General features: G+C 31.9%; 2 protein-coding genes across 2 annotated transcripts in view; both read right to left on the bottom strand.

The window, feature by feature from the left end:
• The window catches only part of LOC125076205 (laminin subunit alpha), a 29,680-nt gene extending 15,198 nt beyond the window's left edge, over positions 1-14,482 (bottom strand). Inside the window, exons 1-22 of the mRNA XM_047688255.1 lie at positions 14,277-14,482; positions 11,405-11,551; positions 8,874-9,001; positions 8,625-8,733; positions 8,361-8,531; positions 6,872-7,088; positions 6,585-6,794; positions 6,297-6,490; positions 5,651-5,726; positions 4,953-5,090; positions 3,709-3,820; positions 3,202-3,377; positions 2,838-3,014; positions 2,633-2,755; positions 2,392-2,550; positions 1,963-2,216; positions 1,616-1,752; positions 1,402-1,540; positions 1,140-1,328; positions 693-1,067; positions 421-573; positions 45-219 (exon numbers count right to left, since the gene is read on the bottom strand). Coding sequence (XP_047544211.1) covers positions 45-219; positions 421-573; positions 693-1,067; positions 1,140-1,328; positions 1,402-1,540; positions 1,616-1,752; positions 1,963-2,216; positions 2,392-2,550; positions 2,633-2,755; positions 2,838-3,014; positions 3,202-3,377; positions 3,709-3,820; positions 4,953-5,090; positions 5,651-5,726; positions 6,297-6,490; positions 6,585-6,794; positions 6,872-7,088; positions 8,361-8,531; positions 8,625-8,733; positions 8,874-9,001; positions 11,405-11,551; positions 14,277-14,471 — 3,754 coding nt within the window. The 5' untranslated portion in view covers positions 14,472-14,482. The remainder of the gene's footprint in view (positions 1-44; positions 220-420; positions 574-692; positions 1,068-1,139; positions 1,329-1,401; positions 1,541-1,615; positions 1,753-1,962; positions 2,217-2,391; positions 2,551-2,632; positions 2,756-2,837; positions 3,015-3,201; positions 3,378-3,708; positions 3,821-4,952; positions 5,091-5,650; positions 5,727-6,296; positions 6,491-6,584; positions 6,795-6,871; positions 7,089-8,360; positions 8,532-8,624; positions 8,734-8,873; positions 9,002-11,404; positions 11,552-14,276) is intronic.
• Positions 14,483-16,265: 1,783 nt separating this feature from the next.
• LOC125076310 (transmembrane channel-like protein) lies at positions 16,266-22,135 on the bottom strand. The gene is made up of 13 exons (XM_047688407.1): positions 22,035-22,135; positions 21,707-21,878; positions 21,475-21,613; positions 20,784-20,888; positions 20,479-20,667; positions 20,122-20,354; positions 19,763-19,954; positions 19,449-19,697; positions 18,053-19,361; positions 17,377-17,973; positions 17,097-17,313; positions 16,487-17,014; positions 16,266-16,441 (listed from the first exon to the last, which is right to left on the bottom strand). Exons 1-13 carry the CDS (start codon positions 22,117-22,119, stop codon positions 16,266-16,268), a joined length of 4,191 nt encoding a protein of 1,396 aa, XP_047544363.1. The 5' UTR covers positions 22,120-22,135.
• Positions 22,136-22,620: the final 485 nt, after the last annotated feature.

Genomic DNA, 22,620 nt, shown 5'->3' with positions numbered 1-22,620 from the left:
TAAAATAATCATAGCACAATATACGTTACAAAAAATATGCTTACTAGGATGATTTGGTTGGTAATAGTGCACGACGAACATATAGTCTCCAGATGAAGGTACCTTGGATTCTATTTTGATTGGTTCGAAGTCTGGAGCGAGGTATACAACTATCGTAGAGTTGTCAAGGATTGGTGGTCTTATGTCGCGATTTCCTCCAGTACCCGTTTCTATTTCAACCTACAACATATAAGTTTGATTATTAAGATAAGTATAATTACTCCAATTTTATTTTTCCATAATAAAAAGTTATCATTCTATATGTATAAATTATATCTTGGTTAGAGCGATTAAAAACGATTATATTGAGTTTTCAATGTATTTGTGCTGCATGAATAAAACTTAAATATTAAAGTGTGTATTTAATTTAGAAATTTGTACCTTCTTAGAGTCCACAGCGGTAGGGAATACAGCGGGAATGCAGCGTCCGTCTCGTCTTAAGCAGTATGGGCGCGGCGTGATGTAGTCCAAATGCCATTCAGATTCAGGAATTGCAATTATTGACTTTATACCAGCCAGTGTGCTCGTATCTCCCTACAAATAAATATATTTTTGATTGGAAAATATTACATTTCATACAAAGTTATAGGTATGGATAATCATAATTAATCATTATATCTTACTATTAATTTAATTAATATTGTGTTACTTACGTTAACATATACGACATTATTAGGATCTTGAACGTGGAAAGTGAAGATCTTTGACAAGTCATCGACGACTACTTGCCTGCAGGGTGCAGTATACGGACAGTCATTAAGATTAGCCAAGGCGAATGATTCAGAGCTGTCTCCAGACTGAAATCTTATAACAACTACTCCTCTCGGAAACAGATTATAAATTCCACCTGAAGGGTCGGAGCTGGTTTCACTTATTTTCAATGCCGTTCTATTGATCGGCGTGACGTATTCAATTACGAGAACATAAGATCCACTGGGATCTATTTTCATGTTGTATTCTAGTTCGTTTTGTTCGCTTTGATTGATTATTGGTATATCGTTTGGACCTGCGTTGTATTCTTTTAATTGCTGAAATTAAATTAGTTTTATTAGTAATTTTAAAATATATATTTTTGTATAACGCAATTTTAATCATCTAACCTCAGGATCGTTTATAAACTCGGTGACCGCTGATACCATTTTTGATACGTTTGTTGTAGGTCGTCCATCAACACTGGGATACGCGAAATGCCTGCACAAGTTCTTGTCACCGATAACACATGGTTTGTCTACTAGTTTTGTTAATACCGTGGCCTCATAATAAGCTTCAGGTATGAGAACGAAGTAATCCTAAAATAAAAAATAATATCTTATAAACTGGTTATTAAGCAAGGCGTTTTAGAGAAAGTAGAAAAGATCTTACAATCATAATTTCTTTAGTAGTTTTAATAGTGACAGTCCAGTTTCCAGCGTTCATGACGAAAGGCGCAGGCGCATTACCTTTTTCCACTAAAACTGTTATAAGTTGTGGTTGAATGGTTGGCCTCAAATACACGTTGAATCTACAAATAGTTTAATTGTGTTATGTATTTGAATTTTTTGTTAACTTTATTTAAAAACATATTTAGTAGGCTTACCTTTGTTGCGTTTCGACTACACTCTCCGGTGTGATAACAATAGTTGCTGTGACTGGATCTCGGAGTGGATTTGCGTATTTCAATACCATACGATACAAAGAAGATTTTCCGATATGAACGACGTTGATAACTTCATTCTAAATAACACATTATGTCATTAACTTATAACATAGCTTCCCTTTTATTTATATGCAAAGCATTATAGCAAATATGACTTGATGGGTTGTGGTATATTTGATATGTTGTATATAATGCCAAAACCGATTACATAAATATTAAGAGCAATATATATTTTACTTATAAGAATACGAATTAAAAGAATAATTTGTAATAAGATAAACTAGTACCTGTAGCAGAGAAAATACAACATATCCTTTCCAAGAGTATCCAGGGAAGACGTCTTCAGAATTTCTATATCTGACAGGACCGGACTGCGTTAGTCCTTCTTCCACTTCGTACTGAAACTGGTGCAGGGTCGGGAAGTAGTGAGCAGGGATCGGGCGGTCGCAGCGCCGACCCTCCACGCGTGAGTGACAACGGCACTGGCCGGTGCCTTTGTCACAGTTGTTGTCTATCGAACCGCCGATATCACAATCGCAGGCTGGAACAAGAAACGTATTAGCTAAAGGGATTAAAAATTCTAAGCCCTTAGGTACCCCTAGTTTCTGATTATTTTAAGATATTTAAAAATGATCTCCGAAGGAATAGGTACAGAAATTTCAAGGTGATGGTAAGGTAATGGAAAATATACTTGACCAACAGAATTTATCTATTACCTGTGCATCCAAATTGATTGTATGTTTCTAAATTGTAAAAACCGTCTTGGCACTGGTTACACTGTTTTTCGCCAACGTGCATTTTACACGTGCACTGTCCGTCACGGGTATTACAAGCACCGAGACCGCCGAGGGTGCCGGCAAGGTTGCAGCTACATTCTGTATAATTAAACAATATATCAATTAATTATATAAGACTAATAAGGTTAAAAGAAAAAGTTTAGCCGGACTTTTAACAGACCTTGACATCCTTGTGGGTTGTAATCTTGTAGATTCCAGAAAAGTGGTTTGCAGTCATTACAAATCCTGCCTTGGACACGAGCCTTACATTGACAAAGTTCTCCAGCTGGTACGGATCCACAACCTTATAATATAAACGCAATTTTAAATATCACAATATATAAGTCACATGTAAAAATAATTGAATGTTAACATTTATTACATACCAGCAAAAGAAGCCACAACACCCCTCGGATCACAGTTGCACTCTTCACAGGCTGGGTAGTTATAGAACTGTTCTCTGCACTTATCACAGTTAACTCCATCGAAGTTAGGTTTGCAGTGACATTGGCCATTGTCGTCACATGTTGAACCGATGGTACCAGATTCGTCACAGTTGCAGGCTAAAATATATGAAAAAAAGTCAAATCTCAAATAGACTTCTCTAAATCTCACGTGTTTAGGGAATCACGTAACCATAGATTTCATATTTGAACAAGCATTATTAAGTAGACGTGGATTTCATTTGTATACAGTAAATATTATACGATAAGATAGAAATATTTATATCAAAACTTTGTCAATACTTACGTAAACATTCTGGGAATTTGTAGTATCCTGGTGAGCATTGATCGCATTGCTTGCCACCGAAGTTAACAAGACAATTGCATTTTCCGTCAGCGGAGCAACTCGTTGAAGTCGAACCCGTTGGAGAGCAGTTGCAAGGTACACATGATCTTTCTCGACCTCGGACTTCCATGTAGTATCTATACACAAATATCGTTATAATAGACTTTCAGAGAGGATGTCTTTATATCATTCGCTTCTAGTTCCGACTGCGTGCATGTAAAATTTAATAAAATATCTTAATTTTCATTATTATAATCAATCAAAGGTATGGTAGGTATTACGTGCTATGGTAATTCTTTTAAAGTATTCGAATGTTTGAGACACTACTCTTTTAGGTATATAATGTTACACCATAATGTTCATAATCACGTCAAATTCAAAAAACTAGATTACATATTAAAAAGATTTAATCTGTTATCTCTTGATATGTGTATATGTAAACTAATTAAAACAAATATATTTTGTTACCCTGCGATACATTGATCACATCGCGGGCCCCCAAATCCTGGTTTGCAAATGCATTGTCCATTGACATCGTCGCAGATGTTAGGTTGTGTACCACTGGTGTCGCAATTACAATCTGAAAAATATTCGTTACAGAGGACCTGTGTTCCAATCTCGGATCAGCCAAAAAAATTATTGGGATTTAATATTCAGTCAGAAAGTATTCAAAGAGAAAGCAAAAGAGCGCACCTGACCTTATTTTGGTCACTTTGGATTTGTTTCCCATAGAATTAGAAGAGTACAGTTATACACGGTATTATGTCCTGCGTATTGGCTTAGCCGTGACAATGATCGCTTTTAAGAGATCATCATCGCCATATAATAAGCCTGTATTTTTTATTCGCTACCATCTTTTCATACAATTTATTTTGGGATAGTTGTCGTACATTTATTTATATACATTTATTCCTATATCATTTTTTTATGGTATCGGTAGGCCGACGTACAAATGGGCCACCTGATGGTAAGTGGTCTTCACCGTCCGTAGACAATGGCGCTGTAAGAAATATTAATCATTCCTTACATCACCAATGCGCAACCAACTTTGAGAACTAAGATGTTATGTCCATTGTGCCCCTAGTTACACTGGCTCACTCACCCTCACTAAGTATGATACTATATTTTCTTTATAAGCAACAATTGGTACATCTGTCATCTTTGTTTACACCACATCTTTGTTTTCAGGAATTTATTTCTGTCCTCTCATTATTTCGCCACGTAAAAATAGCGTTTGACTCATTGTTGGTCTAGTATCTAGATGATATATGGCCGCAGATCCCGAGGTACTGGGTTGAGACCCCAGGTCGGACCAAAAAAAGTTATTCGGACTTTCTATCGAAAATTCTCAGTTATATAAAAGCCCAGAGTCTTGAAGTTGGAAGTGTGTTGAAAGCACGTAAATCCCTTGGTCCTGCGCTTAGAGTCATTCTGGTAGTGTCGGATTTGCCGTACCATCAGATTATGAGAGTGATTGAATCCGAAAGTGCCCCTGTGTTTGCGCACACACTTCTGAATTTATTGAATATGACTATAATGTGTCCTGTGTAGTTGGGTGGTCTCTCTTGAGATTTTCCGTCGTGGCCTGACCGATCAGCCCGATATCAGAAGAATTAGGAGTGGAATACGTATAAACCAATAGCCAATTAGTTCAGGACAAAACCAACGACTTCAACATCACATGAGTAAGTTTAAAAATATATTATACTTACGTTTGCACGTTGGATAGTTGTAATATCCGGCCTCGCATTGATTACAAGTTCTTCCACTATATTTGCTTTTGCATGTACAATTGCCGCTATTTTTATCACACACTTGTGATACTGAACCGACGGAATTACATTCGCAGTCTAAAATAAATTTTATAAAATTAATTTTCTTTAACGGTCTTTTGATTTTTTTCTTTAATTGGTTATCAGAAATAATTAAACAAAATTGAGTTTTGAATAAAATCATAATTATTAGAAAGATCATTAGTTCAAAAAAAAATAATAAGGGTAAAATGACTTTATCGAAATCCTTAAACACATCTCAGACAAGAACAATATCAGTATTATTTTATTAATTTTAAGTATAGTAAAAAAGATTTTAATTAATATTATGTATAGTAAAAATGTCCACAGTAGATAAGCGCATTTTAGCTACTCGAATTATATGAGTTTCCATATAGGAAAGTTGAAATTCTGGGCTTTATTCTTCTAAAACATGCATGTACTATATATATATAAACCTTCCTTGAATCACTTTCTTTATTAATAAAAACCTCAATAAAATCCGTTGCGTATCTTAAAATATCTAAGCGTACAAACGACGGGAAGTGACTTTTGAGATGAATGATTAACATAGCGGTGTTATGTTCATATTATGAAGAGATTCTATTCCATATTGAAAATAAATTACAGTTACTCACTTTTACATTCCGGCGAGTAATAGCCATCAGCGCATATCTCACACGATTTTCCTGCATAATTGTATTTACAGGGACACTGGTGAAGAAAATAGAAACACACGTAAATAATTTATATAAGTAAAATCAATTTGAATACGTAAAATCAAACAATTATAAAGTTCAATTTATTAATGGTCGGGATTTGACATTATTTTATGTTTGGTTGTTTGAAGACTAACTTCATGAGAAGCAAGTGAAACTAAAATGTTTAATTAACTAACCTTTATTATATTATTATAATAGATAATGAAATAAATACTATGTACAACATATTTTCAATATATTATATTGTAGAGATAGACGGGCAATGAACGTTTGTTTTTATTTTAGATTTCAGTTTTAAAATTTAATCCTATTTTTTTTGTGTACTAAATAAATAAATTATATTCAATAGCTAAAAATTTCGATATGTACTAAGGATTCGGTGTTATCGTTTAAAATAAGTACTGCCACCATTTACGTAATAGAAATATAATCAATGTAATAAGATTAAGATGTGTTCTTTGTAATTGACTAGACTAAATTGGTATGAGGTATAAACATATACTCAGGCATACGCACACTAGCATAAAGCTGCCTAAACGCTTTAGAAAATAAGTATGCTCACCATTCCATCAGTTGGAATGCAGTGTTGCCCTTCTGTACCGTTTAGATTGCAAGTGCAGGGCTTACAGTCAGGATAGTCGAAATAGCCATATGAGCAGGAATCGCAATTTGGTGGGTTGAACTCACGTCTACATTCACACCGACCAGTCTCTTCTTCACAATTACCCGTTGAGTAGTGGAGGTCACAATTGCAGGCTGATTATAAAAAAAAATAAAAACATTTTTTTGTTACAACTTTTAAGCAACATGTATGAATTTCTCTCTCAATATTTAAAAAAAATATACTTACGTTGACAGACATCTAGTTCATCCCAGCGCTTGCCATAAGGCCTGTAGAATGTTGCTTGGCACTTGTTACAGTTAATACCTTCGGTATTATGTTGGCAGTTCTTACAAACGCCTCCACCCTCATAATTTCCATGAATGTCGAGAGACAGACCTTTCGCATCAACGTCCGCGTCGTATTCACACTCCGTAGTATGATTATGGCAGTTACATGCTAAAAAACAAGTGAACTTAATTATTTCATTATTATTATTTATTGATGATTGATTGGTATTGCTTATAAAAACATACGTTCGCAGGCGAATCTGTCCCAGTTTTGGGATATTCTCCACTTCTTCTGTTCGAATCCTGGACAGCAAGCAGCACATTGAGGTCCACATGTATTGTGTTGGCAACGACACACCAAAATTGTGGTTTCACTTTCAGGGTCTGCTGGGTCACATGTGTCTGCATGACCATTACACATGCAGCGACCACCGATACTTATATCTTTAATACTGTAGAAGTACTGTCGGACAAATAAAATATATACATGTATTCGTGACTTCCGTAAAATTACATGTTCTGTACAAATCAATTGTATTGAAAAAATACTTAATTTACGAATTTCGCTAATTTACGATAAAAAATACAAATAATATAATTTTAAAAAACACTCTTTAGTAGTTTGGACATCAGCGTAGAATTCCTGGTTTCTACTTGTCTTCTTAATATATATAAATTAAATATATTTTGTAATAACACTTAACCTGAAAGAAGTCAAGTCGTTCATGTCTGTATAACCTCATTTACATCGAGTTGGCATGTTACTTATAGCTAATATTCAAATCTATTGAGAAGCTTATTAATTTTTGCCACTTTACAATTATTTATGATATCGAAAGTGTTTATTAAACACGAATGAAAATAGATATGACGTAATTCATACATATTTGTAATATAATTAAGACATACATGGTGACGGAATATTTACATTGATGTGTATAATAAGTTTTAAGTTTCAATGTTGCGAGGGCGTCGCGAAACGTTTCGGTAGTCTTTCTGCGATGAAGAGGCTGTATTCATTGTTATAGTCTAACGTCCACAATGTTAGTAACATATCAATGTGTTACCTTATTTTTTCTTAGAGGACTTGTGTTTGTGGCTACAATTGTAGTATGTGTAAGATTTAAGCTAAATAATGCAACATGTTAAGGTATTTTCTAAGATCGTATGTACTTTATATTTAACAATTGTTATCAATTACCAATAGATCATTACCTCATAAATCGGAGATCATCTGAATTTAAAGCCATTCCCCGCTTGCCGACAATAATATACGAAACATAAAATTATAAACTTCGTAATGGTGGTTACTATCAGACAATAAGAAAAATCCTTTACTTATTATTATACAACAACTCTATAAAATGCTCAACGTTTATTTTTAACTAATCTTACCGTATTAGCCTATAACCATCGATTGTATATGAAAATACTTTATTCCAACGATACGAACGAATTGAAGCGATATCATGGGTCGAGAGCTTGAATAATCTATGATATTCATTATGGTAAAAATAAATGGCGTTGCAACGTCGTCGTAACTATAATTTGATCTTTGGAGGTAAAATTAAAGTGGATATAAGTAGTAGTAGTATGGAATAGTGTTGTGACATAAATAAAGAAACATTAATCGATATTTGTTAGTGCAAAAAATTGTTACATACAACGGATACATCTAACGGTTTATTCGTTCTTCGATTGGAATAGACTATATGTGTATTGTTTTGATTCTTACCCGTCTCGTAACTGTGGGATCCTGTCTTGCCACCGACATGAGATGGCCGAGTAAATTTTTTGTCCGTAGCAAACGTAATCTGACATTGGTTGCTCTTGTCCATTCTTGTAGCACCGATGAATTAAAATACTTATTGGCCGATGGGCGGTTGTTCAACAGTGAAATAGGTATCTAGATAAATATTCATTAGTTTATTAGTTTTAATAATAATCTTTAAGACACATACCATAAAATAGAAATCGACTGACTATGAATATGACTTACTTCTCCTCCTTCTAATGGTACTATTTTAGAATATTCCGTACTACATATGACAGAATCGTCTTTTGTAATGGGTTGAAGACTTTCTTTTTCAAAATATCTTTCACAGTCTCTACAAAAAGAAATAAATTTAATATACATATTAAAAAATAATAATATAATAAAATAATATTAAAAACCTTTTTATGATATTTTTATTCAATGTAATTTTTAAGAATGATGGTGTTGCTGGTGATTATTGGTGATACTTACTGTGGAGAATCAGAAAAGTGCTGCCACGGTTTGAACGTTTTCCCATAATCGGTAGATTTTTCAAGTGACCATACACCAGGTCGAGGAGAGTTACCCATACGCACGAATACATAAGCCACGTGAAATTCCTAGAAAAATGAAGTATGTTATTTATAAAATAATTCAATGATTTGTTGAAAAAAAAAAAAACGGTTAGAGTAAATTTCTAATCTTCGAAGATTTAGATTTTAAACTTTCAGACCAAAAATGATATATGTTTAAGTTTGACAGCTAACAGTAGATTGGTAGGTACTTAGTGAATGATTATTAATTAATGATCATTTTCCCTGAGAAAATATTACTTAAGTTACTACAGAAAAAAAAAACGCAAATATGCGTTTAATCAAACACATTTTAATTCTACATCATTGTAGTTGTATCATTGTCATCGCTCTATCATTATAATTACTTTTATTATTAAATCGTCAATGTGCCTATTCTTCTTTTGGCCTATTTTGTTGTAAGATACATTAACGTCATGACCTCGCCCTTTCGTCATAGTTCCACGAATATTTTTTTATTATCTGTGCCTGCTATCAACACCCACTCTGTCCTGTGGCCTGTGGATATCATTTAGCGACAAGCTTTGACGTATTATTATTTTAAATAAATCGGTTCTTTAAATATTCAGAATATTATTTTATACTGTCTAATAGAACTTATTATATTTACCATTTTTATAACAACATTTATTATTCACTTATTGTAGTTATTGTACTTCTATAAAATTAAGACAAATAACAGTTTATTGTTATAGATAGTATATTGTATAAATTAAAAATACTAGTTTAACACATTTATCATTTTGGGTTCGTTACTGTTTCTTAGACGTCACTTAATTTGGGCATTAAATAATTAGCCTCGTCGCTGCTACTGGTTTTTGTTTGCAATTTAAATAAAATTAATAATAATTAGAATTCTATGTTGTAGGTATTGATTTTTTAATATATACTAAATATATAACATTTAGTGTTTACTATACAAGTAGTTTTTTATAAATCGTATAACCTTATTTTATTTCGCAATGGCTGACAAGCAATTAAATTATTTTGATAAGGTATAAATATGATAAAATAAATAATTTGTAATACAGTTTAAATATAATAATATTAAGTTTAAAAAAATGTGGCAAGTATTATTTTCATAATAAATTGTCATTTTATAATTAGTATTCAATAAACAAAGCTAGCAAGCAATTTAGCAAATGTTTATATTCGCAATGTTATCATAGCAATAATAATAATAAGTTATCTTGCGAAGGTAAGCATATACAAGAGCAACTTGCATTTCGCCGAGCTGTTAATGTATCGGTTTACATAATTAGTATTACCTACTACCTATTACAAACACTCGATGAATGAGTTATGTTTTCGTGGTTAATCTAAAACAATTATTTGTTTTCTGATTTCGAAGACTTTCGTTAAATATACATACATTTGAATTATGTTTTTTTTTTTGTGAGTAGAATATGTAAATGTCATATCGCTTTGCTTTTTTAAAACTAAATATCAATGATATAAATTCAACAGCCTAAAAATAGTTAAATAATATATTCTATGCTTTAATACACGTTAATTATAATACAATAATTGAGTTCGCATCGCACTTGAAATCTGAATAAAAAATCAATACCATTTGTTTTATTATTATTCATCTTATATGTCACGTATCTAAAATTATTTAATGTCCTCTTGCGTGATTCCAGTAAGGTACAGCGATCAGGTCAATGCACTTTCGGTAACATAATAGTACTATTTCGGGAACTAGGATATGGAGTCCCGACTGAACGCGAAAATGTGGCCAGAGAATTCAGCTTAAGATAATATTTTTGTTTAAATTAGATTGGATAAGTTTAAAATATTAAACTTGATTCTAACCTAAAAAAAGGTTTAATTTAAGCATTTTTATAAGTGAAAATATGTTTCTTTTTTTAATTGACACGTACACAGTGTTGAAGATAAATTAAATTATTTGTTTCTAAATTCATTAATTATTTGATTAAGATGACTTAATTTATTAGACCGTAACTAATATTATATATTTAATAATAATATGACAACGATGTTTTATTATTACACTTCTTATTAAAATAATCTAAGATTTTGTTGAAAAGGATTTCCGACTTCCCAACATACCCGTAATGTATAATAGTAGGTATATATGTAGATACATATGTGTATACAGTAGTTTTGTGGTCCGTAATTTTGATAAGTACATATATCGTTTTAGTTTTGATTATGAATTGAATATGTCGAGAAAAGTGTATAAGTTTGTTTTTCGTTTATTTTTCAAAGTAACAGCTATAAATGATACTGCATGCTTGAGACCTCCTTTGATTTTTAGCATAGGCGGAGATACTTTGGAGTTTATTCCTCCACGTTGGTTCAATGGCAGTTGTGGATCATGTTAGTAAGATTTTTATCCAACCCTAAAAGTTTACTTACCGATATATACTAGAGTAGATAAAAGTATAATAACTAAAAGTGATTTACCTGACCGAGATCGATGGTCAAGTTGATTTCATTGTACTTCATGCCTCTAGACAGAGGCGGACTCTGCCACCACGTCTCCATACCATCGACGGCATATTCTGGCGGGTGCTTCTTTGCTTCATTTGTACTATCGCAGAAATCGCAGACCTGTTTTAACAAGTTGGTTTAAATTTATTAACTTGCACTATCAATCAGCAGTCACTATTTGATCTCCGAAAACTCATCACAGTAAGCAATAGTAAAGTTGTCTTTACTTATTTTTTTTAAATTATATATTTGTCTGAATTGCGACCTTAATTGCACGTCACAATTTTCGCGTCGCAAGAAAAATGTTGTTATTTATTATTTTATTATGAGAAGTATTATCAAATTATCAGTTATCCTAGTCTTGCAACAAGCAGTAACCTCAAAATGTATCAAGCCCGCTTATAAAAACATAATATTATATGCAACTTTTATTTTAAAAGGACACTTAGACCAATTTATTCATGTTACAAATAATTAAATATATGTAGATCGTTGTTTTCTTTTAAATTCCTTTTTATTAATTTATAAGTAATTAAAGTTAACTTAAATTAGGCTGCAGTATAATACGAACATATTATCTTAACTCCAATATTCAAATTATACGTAGGTAAGAGCCGTGGTAAGTGCTTCTACTGTAGTTTTATAATTGTTATTATATTCTTTTGTTATTGATCTAAAATATCAGTATGTCTTATAAAAACATATAAGTTCTTGTAAATGTAACTTTCAAATATTTTTTTGTATTAAAATACGTTGAATACTATTTCTAGCAATAGGCTTATACTGTACTAAACATTTTGAACGTCTGTGTGTAATAAAGCTGTCGTAGAACCATAAATAATATGAAATGATATGATTATGTTCCTGGTGAGATTGAATTTAAAAAAAGCAACTGCAATAAACGTATAATATTACATCATCAATGAAACTCGTAACAGCAAAAGGTTCATGTAAAACACCCAATAAATCTGTCCATTCATAAATAATTCTTTTTTGAAAACATGCGAAGAGCTTGTGCCGACAAAAAACACATTCAATTTTGGAATTCATTGTGCACAGTGTCCAACAGAAACAAAAGAACGCTCTGGAACTTAGATGCGCATACGCATTTGGCTACCACATGTCCATAAAAACGGTACGAGACGAGCCGAAGCCTGTCGAAATTATACGAGAAGTAGTCGAATGGCTCTAAATTACAGCCTTAAGAACAATTTGTCGCTTCGAGAACTTAAGATCATGTGACTTCATTCATTTAATTCTTTCTCTTCTTGTCCAGGAAGCGGGTAAGTTATGAATGAATTTAAGTACAAAAGTTAAGGGCTTTTGCTTTGCTTCATACATCATTTTGTTATGAAATATTTTGAAAAAAAAAATGAGCTCTACTTAATATAAAAGACATTCTTTTGTACTAAATATGGTAAAATTAACTATAAAATATATTATAGGACACACAGAGCAATACATTACATTAGAGAGACAAAGAGTTTGTCTAATTGAAAGGACTAATTTTAGAATGAAAATATATGAAATGATTTTTTTTTGCACTATACTTTTTGAATTAGCCCAATTACAAGTACATTTGTCACCATATAGAATCACGCCGGCGGAGCTGTAACATATAACGCAGGAATAATCTTGCGGAGCAGCTAGTATTCTCATAAAATTTGTGAAATAATTACAAAATACCGGACGTACGACAGCGTTTTTGATAAGACAAGACTAATGACCTACACGGTATGCTTAAAATAATCTCGTGACCTACGAACCTGGTATCATATATATCTTGTGGCGATGAATGAACCAAATACCATTAATATATGTAGAGCAACATATAAAAGCTTACGCGTAACTGAAAATAATCTAATTGAAAAAAATCATTTAAAGAAATAATTATATTTCTACAGTGTTTTAATACTAAAAGAGAAAATGTACATAAACTATATATAGTATTTAATATTAATAGTAAAATTATTATATATTATTATATATCTAGTTTCAATATTAACCAAAGTTGAAATTCTGTTATATATACCGAAATAAAAACATACAATATTTTTATTTCGGTATATATGTTGTTGGTTCAATACAGAAATGTGGTAGTAATTATCGCAGGATGGTGGGCCAACAGGACGCATGATAAGTTATCGCGTCTACTTTTATCTTAGGTAGTCAGGCTCCCGATGTAATGTAAACTACCACTACATAATATGCTCTATTTTTGAGAATAAGGCAAAAATTGTGCGTTACTTAAACAGTAAAGTAAAAATCTCACTTGAAAATTGTATTTATTGTTAAACATTCCTAAAAGCTATTATGTTATTTTGTGTAACTTTTTTATATATTTTTTTTAAATATAGATGTGAGTATTCGAAAAAAATTTAATATGACTTAAAGGCATGTTAAAATTTATAATGCGGTTTTATTTTATATACATGAATTAATATTATACAAAAAATATAATTAAATTCGTCTACGCAAACAATAAACTTAGAAGATGGATACAGGTTATGAGTGAATGATCTGTATGTATCACTCGGTGTGGTTTAAAATGGTTATTTTTTATATTATAAACATTATGTTGTTCTTACACTTGTTTAATCTTAAATATAATACATATGACTTATTTTAGATAAATGTAATACTCCAGCTATTATTAAATAGTATCAATAAGAAATAACTTGACAACGTAAATATGCAGTAAATATATAAGCCAATGTAATAATTTAATCAAGCCTCATAAAAAATTGGCTATTGTTAATTTCTAACCTTTTCAAAGTAGAACTTTTGAATATGTTAGAAATTAAAAACATATACGTATTTGTTTAGAAAAAAAGAAAACAATCACCTGTCCTTGGATGACACGTTCATCGTGATCAGCATTGGCGCCAACTAATTTGCAGTATAGTTCAGGTCCCTCGTCACCACATGTCGCAGTAGCAGTAATCTTCTTACCAAGTTCCAAGTTAAAGTATGGGGGTGCTAAAATTTCTGCGCGCGCGATGCTTGTGTATAATAAAAGGAGCGCGACAACACGCGCCATGTTGCGCGTGCGCCGTTCCGTCGCAGAATGAAGTTGAATTCGAGATAGTACGGAGCGGCTCCGGGAAGGGTGGCAGTGATTATTTTTTTAGTCGAATTCAAAGAAAGATACACGCGCTGCACTGCCCTCCGGCGGCGACCTGTTTGTATGGGCACGCATTTAACTCGTCATCCGCATCCCTCTTTTTTCCTGATCATAATTTTGCAATTTATTAGTTAAGTTATATTTTAATCTCATAAAATATTTATTAAAATAATCCTTAACTGTGCACTGATCTGATTGTTATAATATTTCTTGCATGTAATAGTAAAACAAAATAGCTATATAGACAATTTTTGTGTATACTGTTGCTATTGTTACAATATTTTTGTCTGCACACACAAACATGATAATGAACATATAAAGAAATGGCTCGACTAAAAGGAGTTAATGATGCGTGCGGACTAGAAACGCAGCCATTTTCAACTTTATCAAGTAAAGCTTCTAATTTAACGAAACGTTTCGAAGCAAAATTATTTCCTTTGGTTGGCTTGCTAGTCCTACAGCCCCGTTCGTCGTACTCGATCCCCACGTCCAGATATCTCTTAAAGCATCCACCTCTGAACCAAGGTCCATAAAATGTATTTTTTATTTGTTTTTCTTGTGCACTTTTAATACATTTAACTTTAAGGCGGTGTTTTCCTATTCTATCTGTGTAATCCTTGCTTGATAACATTTTGTAACAGTATGGAGTCGGAATTTTTGTTTCGTTAAGACCACATTTGTAACACCAGGACTTCGACGATTTCGTTTTAGCAGATCTTCTTAGATTAGATTTCGTAAGATTATAATTAATCTTCAGAATTGATGAAATTGTTGAAGTTCTTAGCGGTTTCATTTTGTATGTTGTTACAGTAGCGAAGCTTTTATTTTCCTGGGATGTATTTTGAGAAATTGTTCTAGGTGGGAATGAAGGGTGTTCAACGTTTTCTTGTGTTCGTGTAACCGTTGACGCGTTTCCTGCCAATAACGATATCAATGTTTAAATTATTTATTTCATTTTATTAATGATATTCGATTTATTTAAAATGAAAAATATGATTAAATAATATTACTAATAAAATACAATATAATATAACTTACCAAATAAAACTGGTAAAGTTTTGCTGGGAAAATGAGTTGACCAGGTTTTTCGTCGTTGGACAGTTGTAGTAGATAAAAGGTAATGAATAGTAGGTCTATATAAGAAATAATTAGAAGTATTATTTATTTCATTAATATAATGTCCAAATGTTCTTTTTAATGTATTGTCGTGTATTTTGTACGAGGTATTAAAATATTTTGTTACCGAATCTGGATTGAGACTCTTATGAATGATATTTGTATATTCAAAATCATATAAATCATCTGTAAATGTGTATATACTGGTATGCTCTGGTAAATATTCGTAACGGTTTTTTAATCGAGACAATAAAGAAGATATTGTGTTCTGAACTAAACTTGTAAAAATAAACCACAATCTATAATCTACCCAACTATTACCAATAATATTCATTTTCTATAAATGACATTATGTCATGTTAAATAAGTAAAAAAGAAAAAAATATATGGATGAAGTTTTAAAAATGCATTTTAATTATTACTGTTAATATAATTAAGTTTCTAAAAAAAATATTTTTTGCTCATCTAAATAATATTTAATTAATGATTTGTTCACTCAAACACTTAACAAAATAATGAGATGAAAAATAACAAATTAATACTAAAGATATTTCTTTAATCTAATTTATATTTATATATATTAATGTTCTTAATTTACAGTGAATATTGATATTTGTGGCCTGACTCTTCTGTTTTTTTTTCTTTAGGATTTTTATTTTCATTTATGCTGTCAACACTGCTCTGTCTTTGGAGAGATTTTAAGTCGGAGAAATTTCTATTTCTTCTTAAATTGCTCCGTGAATTTTTATTTTCCACTTTTTCATGTTCTTCTTTTTTGTTTTTGTTACCTTTATTTTCCATAACGTTTTTTTCACTGTTTATTGTTTGTAGTACTTCATCATCACTTTCTGTTGTACTAATCGTAATAACTGGTATTACTGATCCAATGGAATCAGTTTGTTTTGAAAGATTACTGGATTCAGAACTTTGTTTCTTTTGAATACATTTATCATTTGAATTTCGTTTTTTTGGTACGTATTTATCATCTGTAGCATTGTTTTTTATATCTTTTATATCAGGATTTCTTTTAGTTCTTTTTTCTATTACGCCATTGTCTTCGACGCTGTCAACTATTGTTTTTGCTTCAGGGCAGTTATCTGGTTCTTGTAAATTTACTATGAGGTTACCTTCAGTTTTAAATTCAACGCTAGATTTTTTTTTTACTTCCGTTTTTTTTATAAAAGTGATATCCTTTATTTTTAAAACTTCTTTAGGTAAAGTTTCGTGAAAGTCTGTATCTGTTTCTTCATCAATATTATTTTTGCACGCAGAGGCATCGGGTAAAGGTTCTTCGTTTGTTTTTCTATCTATTGCTAACCCGACGATCTTGGCAAATATTCCACCTGTCGGAATAAAGTTTGCTTTTTAAAATTAATATGTATATTTGTTAAATTGAAATAAAGAAATAACTCGCAAGACAGAAACCTTTCTTTTTTATCGTTTTGATTGTTTCCTTAGTATCATTGACTATTGGTTTACGGTCATCAGAATCAATAGATTTTGTTAAAGGAAGAGATGGTAGAGCTCTTTTCCATCTCGCGAAAGGTGTATTATCAATAGATGATGATCCAGCACGTCTTCTTGTGTCTGCCAATTGGAACATTTTCCTTCTTTCTTCGGTACGCTCTCTTCTCAATTGAATCTAAAATATAAATAGATTAATGTAATAAATAATAATTAATAATTTATAAAATTTGATTCTTACCTTTAAATCGTTATTAGCTTCTCTCAGAGAGTTGGTTAATGATGTTAAATAGTAAATTATTAGAATCAATAAAACAAGCAACGGTATCACAATTGCTGGTGACGCTATATATTCCAGAGTAAAATGAAGACTTTTCGGCAAAATTTTATAAATATTGCTTGTCAATATTTTATAAATTTTTTCATATTCTGAAAATGGACCACAATGCCAAGACGGCGTTACACAAACTATTGTGTAGCCAACGGGCAAGACACATAAAAATAGCATGGTCAATAAAAGGGCCAAATAAAAGTTATTACTCTTAGATACTCTAAAAACCACTTCGTGGGGTACATTGCAAGTCATAACTGCCCATGACCGGAGATACATCATTATCATCAATTTGAAAACATTTAAGACAACGAGCCCAGGTGAGAAAAACATGCCCATCCAAACCATTCCTTGGTTATTAATAAGATGTAAAATATTTTCAGCAATTTTAAAGTCACCATATTCGGGAAATTTTTTTTCAAGATCCCAACACCAGCATTTATTCATATATCTCACAAATAACGCCCGAAAAAAATCCAAAAATAGCGTGCCTAGTAAAACAAACACCTGAAATATAATAATTATCTTTAGTAAAAAAATACTCGATATAATAATGTGAAATTCAGAATTTCTTTCAGGTACTTACTAAATCCATCATAGTTAATTTAACTAGTTCCTGGCCAAACATAGTTTCCCAACACAATTTAAGTAATTTTTTTTTGGTAGTGATGGTCAAATTATACATCTTTCTATGATAATGGTCTGTATATACTAGATCGACCATAGTAATATTAGGTTGATTTTTATTTAAGCCTTTGGTATGGATTGTGTCGAAATTACACCTTTTAACGTAACATCTAATGTCTACAATAGTACAATTTGACATGAAAACAATTTGCGTTATATTTCTATTACCACAATTTATCGAACAATTAAATGATAAATCAGGACAAATAATAACATTTCTTAAGGTGTTTGGTGTCGATGTAGAAGAATCAATTTCATCAGTTGTCAAATATGTTAAACTTATTTCGCTTGTACTCTTAGAAGATGGCAACGAGCTCAATTCATTTGTAAAGGTGTCTTCTGCAATTGTGTACGTTGTACTTGGCTCTGTATTGTCACTCGCATCATATGAGGTCGTTACTTTATTTGGATAAGTGTAGGCTGTTTCATATGAATTAGTACTTGATATTAAAAGTGAAGTCAAATCTACGTTCAATGTACTATCAGGTGAAAATATTTGTTCTGTGGTTTCAGTGTCATATAATCTTGTCGTAACAGACGAAAAATCACTAGAAGTTTCTGTGGTAGAAATTGGTGTAGAATTTGGAGAATCTGTATCGGAAACACTATATTCATAATCAACGTCCGTTTCGGCTAATGAAGTCGAATCCGTTGAAGAAATTAAATCGTAATTAAAATCATATGACTCGTTATCATCTATTTCTAGAGTTTCGTTATTATCCTCTGAAGAAGATAATCTACTCAAATTTCGAATCCTTTCAATTTCTTTTAGTAATGCTGTATTTCCGTCGTCGTTAGCATCGTAATTGTTTATTTTTCCTATTAAATCTTCAGCGATTGCAGTGTAACGCAAATTCCGTTTTTTAACATTTATTTTACTTCTCAATTTAGCAATATTGGGGCTAATGGTATTTAAATTGTAATCAGTACTTTTTCCTTCGTTACTTATAATTGAAAATGTTTTTTTGTTTATCTTTACGGGAACATTTAGCATGTCACAAGGTAAGCATGGAACAGTTGTCTCAAAACATGATCTATGTAAGCTGGTATCTAAAGGTTCACTCACATTTAATGTACTCTCTGTTATTATTGTTACGTTCATGTCTAAATTTGGTTGCAATGAAACTAGTTCTTTACTCATGCCTTCAATTTTACTAAACAGAGCAAATATCAGCGAATATAGATTCAAAAGATTTAGTAGCATGATTCTAGAAAATAAAAAAATAATATAAAAGTGAATATACATTAATCACATACTTAATTGCTCACTTGATATATTTTTACTATAAACTTACCTAGCGAGTTGTAATCTTAGTTGTTTTCTTGGATGATAATGTTCCAAAAGTCCCAGCAGCTCAAAAAACACTGGGAATGTTATCGATATAACTGTAACGACTGTGGTTGTCTCGTTTTCACGCCACCAACTTCTTATTTTAGGACTATCATCTGAACGGGACACAACGGTTACCACCGCATAAGCTGATACAGCAAGAAGAATGATCACACCGATATTCACAATAGCACGCAGGGAAATAATACGCCAACTGAAATTAATACTTATTCAATAAATTAGTTTTAAAAATGTGTAAACGTGATAGAAAAATCATACTTTCTTAGGTTCTTTTTCTTTTCTGCTTCTTCCAACAAGGCTTCTTTAAATCCTAAAATAATAGAAGCTATTCTGTTATGAGCAGTCTCCGTGTTTCCAATCATAAAATCCCATCCTGTGAAGAGTTTCCAAGAAAATATACATTCGTCTTCTTTTTCTGAAAGCTTAGACATCCGTGAATTCTCCGCCATTCTAAAAATAATTATTTAAGTACCTTAACAAATACATAATATTGCGAAAGTATTAAAATAACTTATAATGTTTCTTATTAAAATTCTATCTAAACAAAAATAAATTACATATACATCAAAAGGATTTCTCCAGGAGGTGTGTTGCCATAAAATCTTAATATAACTTACTTCCTTAGGATAGCTACGAAACTATAAATATAAACGACCAAGCCAGTTAAGAAGTATGCGAGGGGCATTCTATACTCCGGTCGTTCGACATTACTGTAGTATCCGTAAAATATAGGTGAGTATTTAAGAACTCCTTCAAACTCCCAGAGCGTCAAAAGATTAGTAGCGTTTCGGCGATCATCCTCCATTATGACTTTTCTTTCTCCATCCTGGGCAGGGTTTGCTGTCAGATACTAAAAATAAAAATGTGTCTCGGTTCGCATTAGGTTCTTTTGCATTCTATTTTTATTCAATCATTTTATCTATTTACATATATTTTAAATAAAACTATTCAATCAAAATGAAAAAAATATATACCTCAGGTATAATTACAAAAACGAGTAGTATGAACCCTATGACTAGATTGACCCAAAAAAGCCATCTTAAGAAGGTGAAGTATGAAGCCACTACAGAGCCAAAATGTGATTCGATCTCTTTGATTCGTAATTCCCATGGTATAAGAAGATTGGATGTGTTTGCCGCTTCCCGTTTCAGCTGTTGCCATTTCTTGAACATAAGTCAAATTAAAATATTATAATTATTTTATTAGAATTAACAGACTATGCTTTATGACTCTTCAAAGGTTTAAAAGTTTATAGTTATTAAAATTATCAACAACTTACTGTTGCCAACAAGATGTTAAATCTTGCATAAATATCCCTCGTGCTTTTTGATTGCGCAAGTCTCTCCTGTAATTGTCCTTCGTGGCGTTTAATGTATCCTTTTGCCTATTAAATTGATTTAATACTTTTAGAATGGTTGCGAACGTGAGTAATAAATAAGGACGTGCGATGATATACGTACGAACATATGTAATTTACTTTTTATTACACCACGCGGTCAATTTCAAGAAGGTGCTGGCTACCAAGGAAATATTACACTGTGCAATGTCATGTACATTGTGTACAAACACATTATCTAATCGCTCATAATCCGATGACATTGAAAAACGACCAGAGAGAGTTAACAAACAACGATGTTCTGTGATGTCTGAGGTACAAGATCGTGGGAGTGCTGACTTTATTATTACATTGGGATCAGAGTAATGTATGCGACGTTGTCCAATATTTATTTATTTATTATTTATAACGATTTAATCGTTAGACCTTAGCTCTGTAACATCGCTACTAAGCTAACGAGGCAGTTTGACCATAATTATAGCCAAATTGAGTGCAATATTGTATACATGTCGTGTTTAGCTATCAAAAGAAATACAACTATCATTGTGTTAGCATTATGTATATTTGCTATGATACTACTGTCATTTCTGTTGGTGACCCTAAGAATAAATAAATAAATGTTTATATTGAGTACCTGGTGGACGATTTTTAATTTTCTTCTCATTCCTAGGGGTTGTTGTTTTACGGATCCGAGGACTTCTTTATGCAAGTGGATATTTTCGAATATTTGTTCTTGTGTCACTACTGGTTGATCATCAATTGATATAGCGGTACTGTGTAAGATAAATTGCTCTCTTTAATGAATGCGTCTGTTTGTTAAACTATAATAGCCGTGTGATTAGTGTATTACTAAAAAATCAACTCACTCGCCAGAACTAGTAGTGAATACCGATGAACGCCGCCTTGATCGTGTCTCATCGGGTAGGAATGGTGATGATGAGCGCCGGGCTCGCCCCTTACGTGACCGTCTTACACTTGCTCTGCGTTGCCGCAGAACTGCACTGAGACTTGCAGAGTAATCTTCATCTTCCGATCCATCTAGCAATATTGTATTTAGGTAGTAAATTTTATTTTAAATAAAAAAAAATAGCCTCATATAGTTTTTTAGCTATTAGAAATCTTAAGATAATTAGTTATATTATTCCTCCTAAGTATAAATGTAAACCTTGTGATCGTTTACAGATATATTCCTACCTCCAGTCGAAGGTGAAAATTTGACTTCGTTATTGGTGGTTGTTTCTGTAGGCAGATGAAAAAGATTGACTCCCGAAGATGTCATACTGCCGGGATCAGCCCACGTCACTGATAAGCGGTCCACGGACGGCTGTGGCGAGGATGGCGGTCGATCATATGAACCCTTTTAACAATGTGCAAAGTAAATATATACCCAATATTTAGAAGAGGAATTAAGCATAGCTCGTGATTAAGATTTAATATTGAGGGCTTAGAGGAAGGGTCCCCCCATTTTATGTATTTATTTATTTTACATATTTAGGCTGTTAAGTACACATTATTGTAATACTTTAATTGTATATTTCTAGACAAACAAACATAAACATATAGCTTGCATCAAAATTTTAAAGTATTGACGCTAAATTAATTAAAAAAATAACATTTTTATTTATTAAACGGAGTCAAAAAACAGATATCGTTATATTATTTTGGATAATATATTTATATTTCACTGTCACTGTCACGCTAAGTCTCTTACAGTATATAAGTCGAATTCAATACAATAAAGGTTACCAAAGTAAAAGTGGATAGTCCACATATAAGCTAC

This window comes from Vanessa atalanta, chromosome Z, assembly GCF_905147765.1.
Source record: "Vanessa atalanta chromosome Z, ilVanAtal1.2, whole genome shotgun sequence".
Lineage (NCBI taxonomy): Eukaryota > Metazoa > Arthropoda > Insecta > Lepidoptera > Nymphalidae > Vanessa > Vanessa atalanta.
Note: the sequence above shows the minus strand (reverse complement) of the source record. Positions and strands in the feature narration are given on the sequence as shown.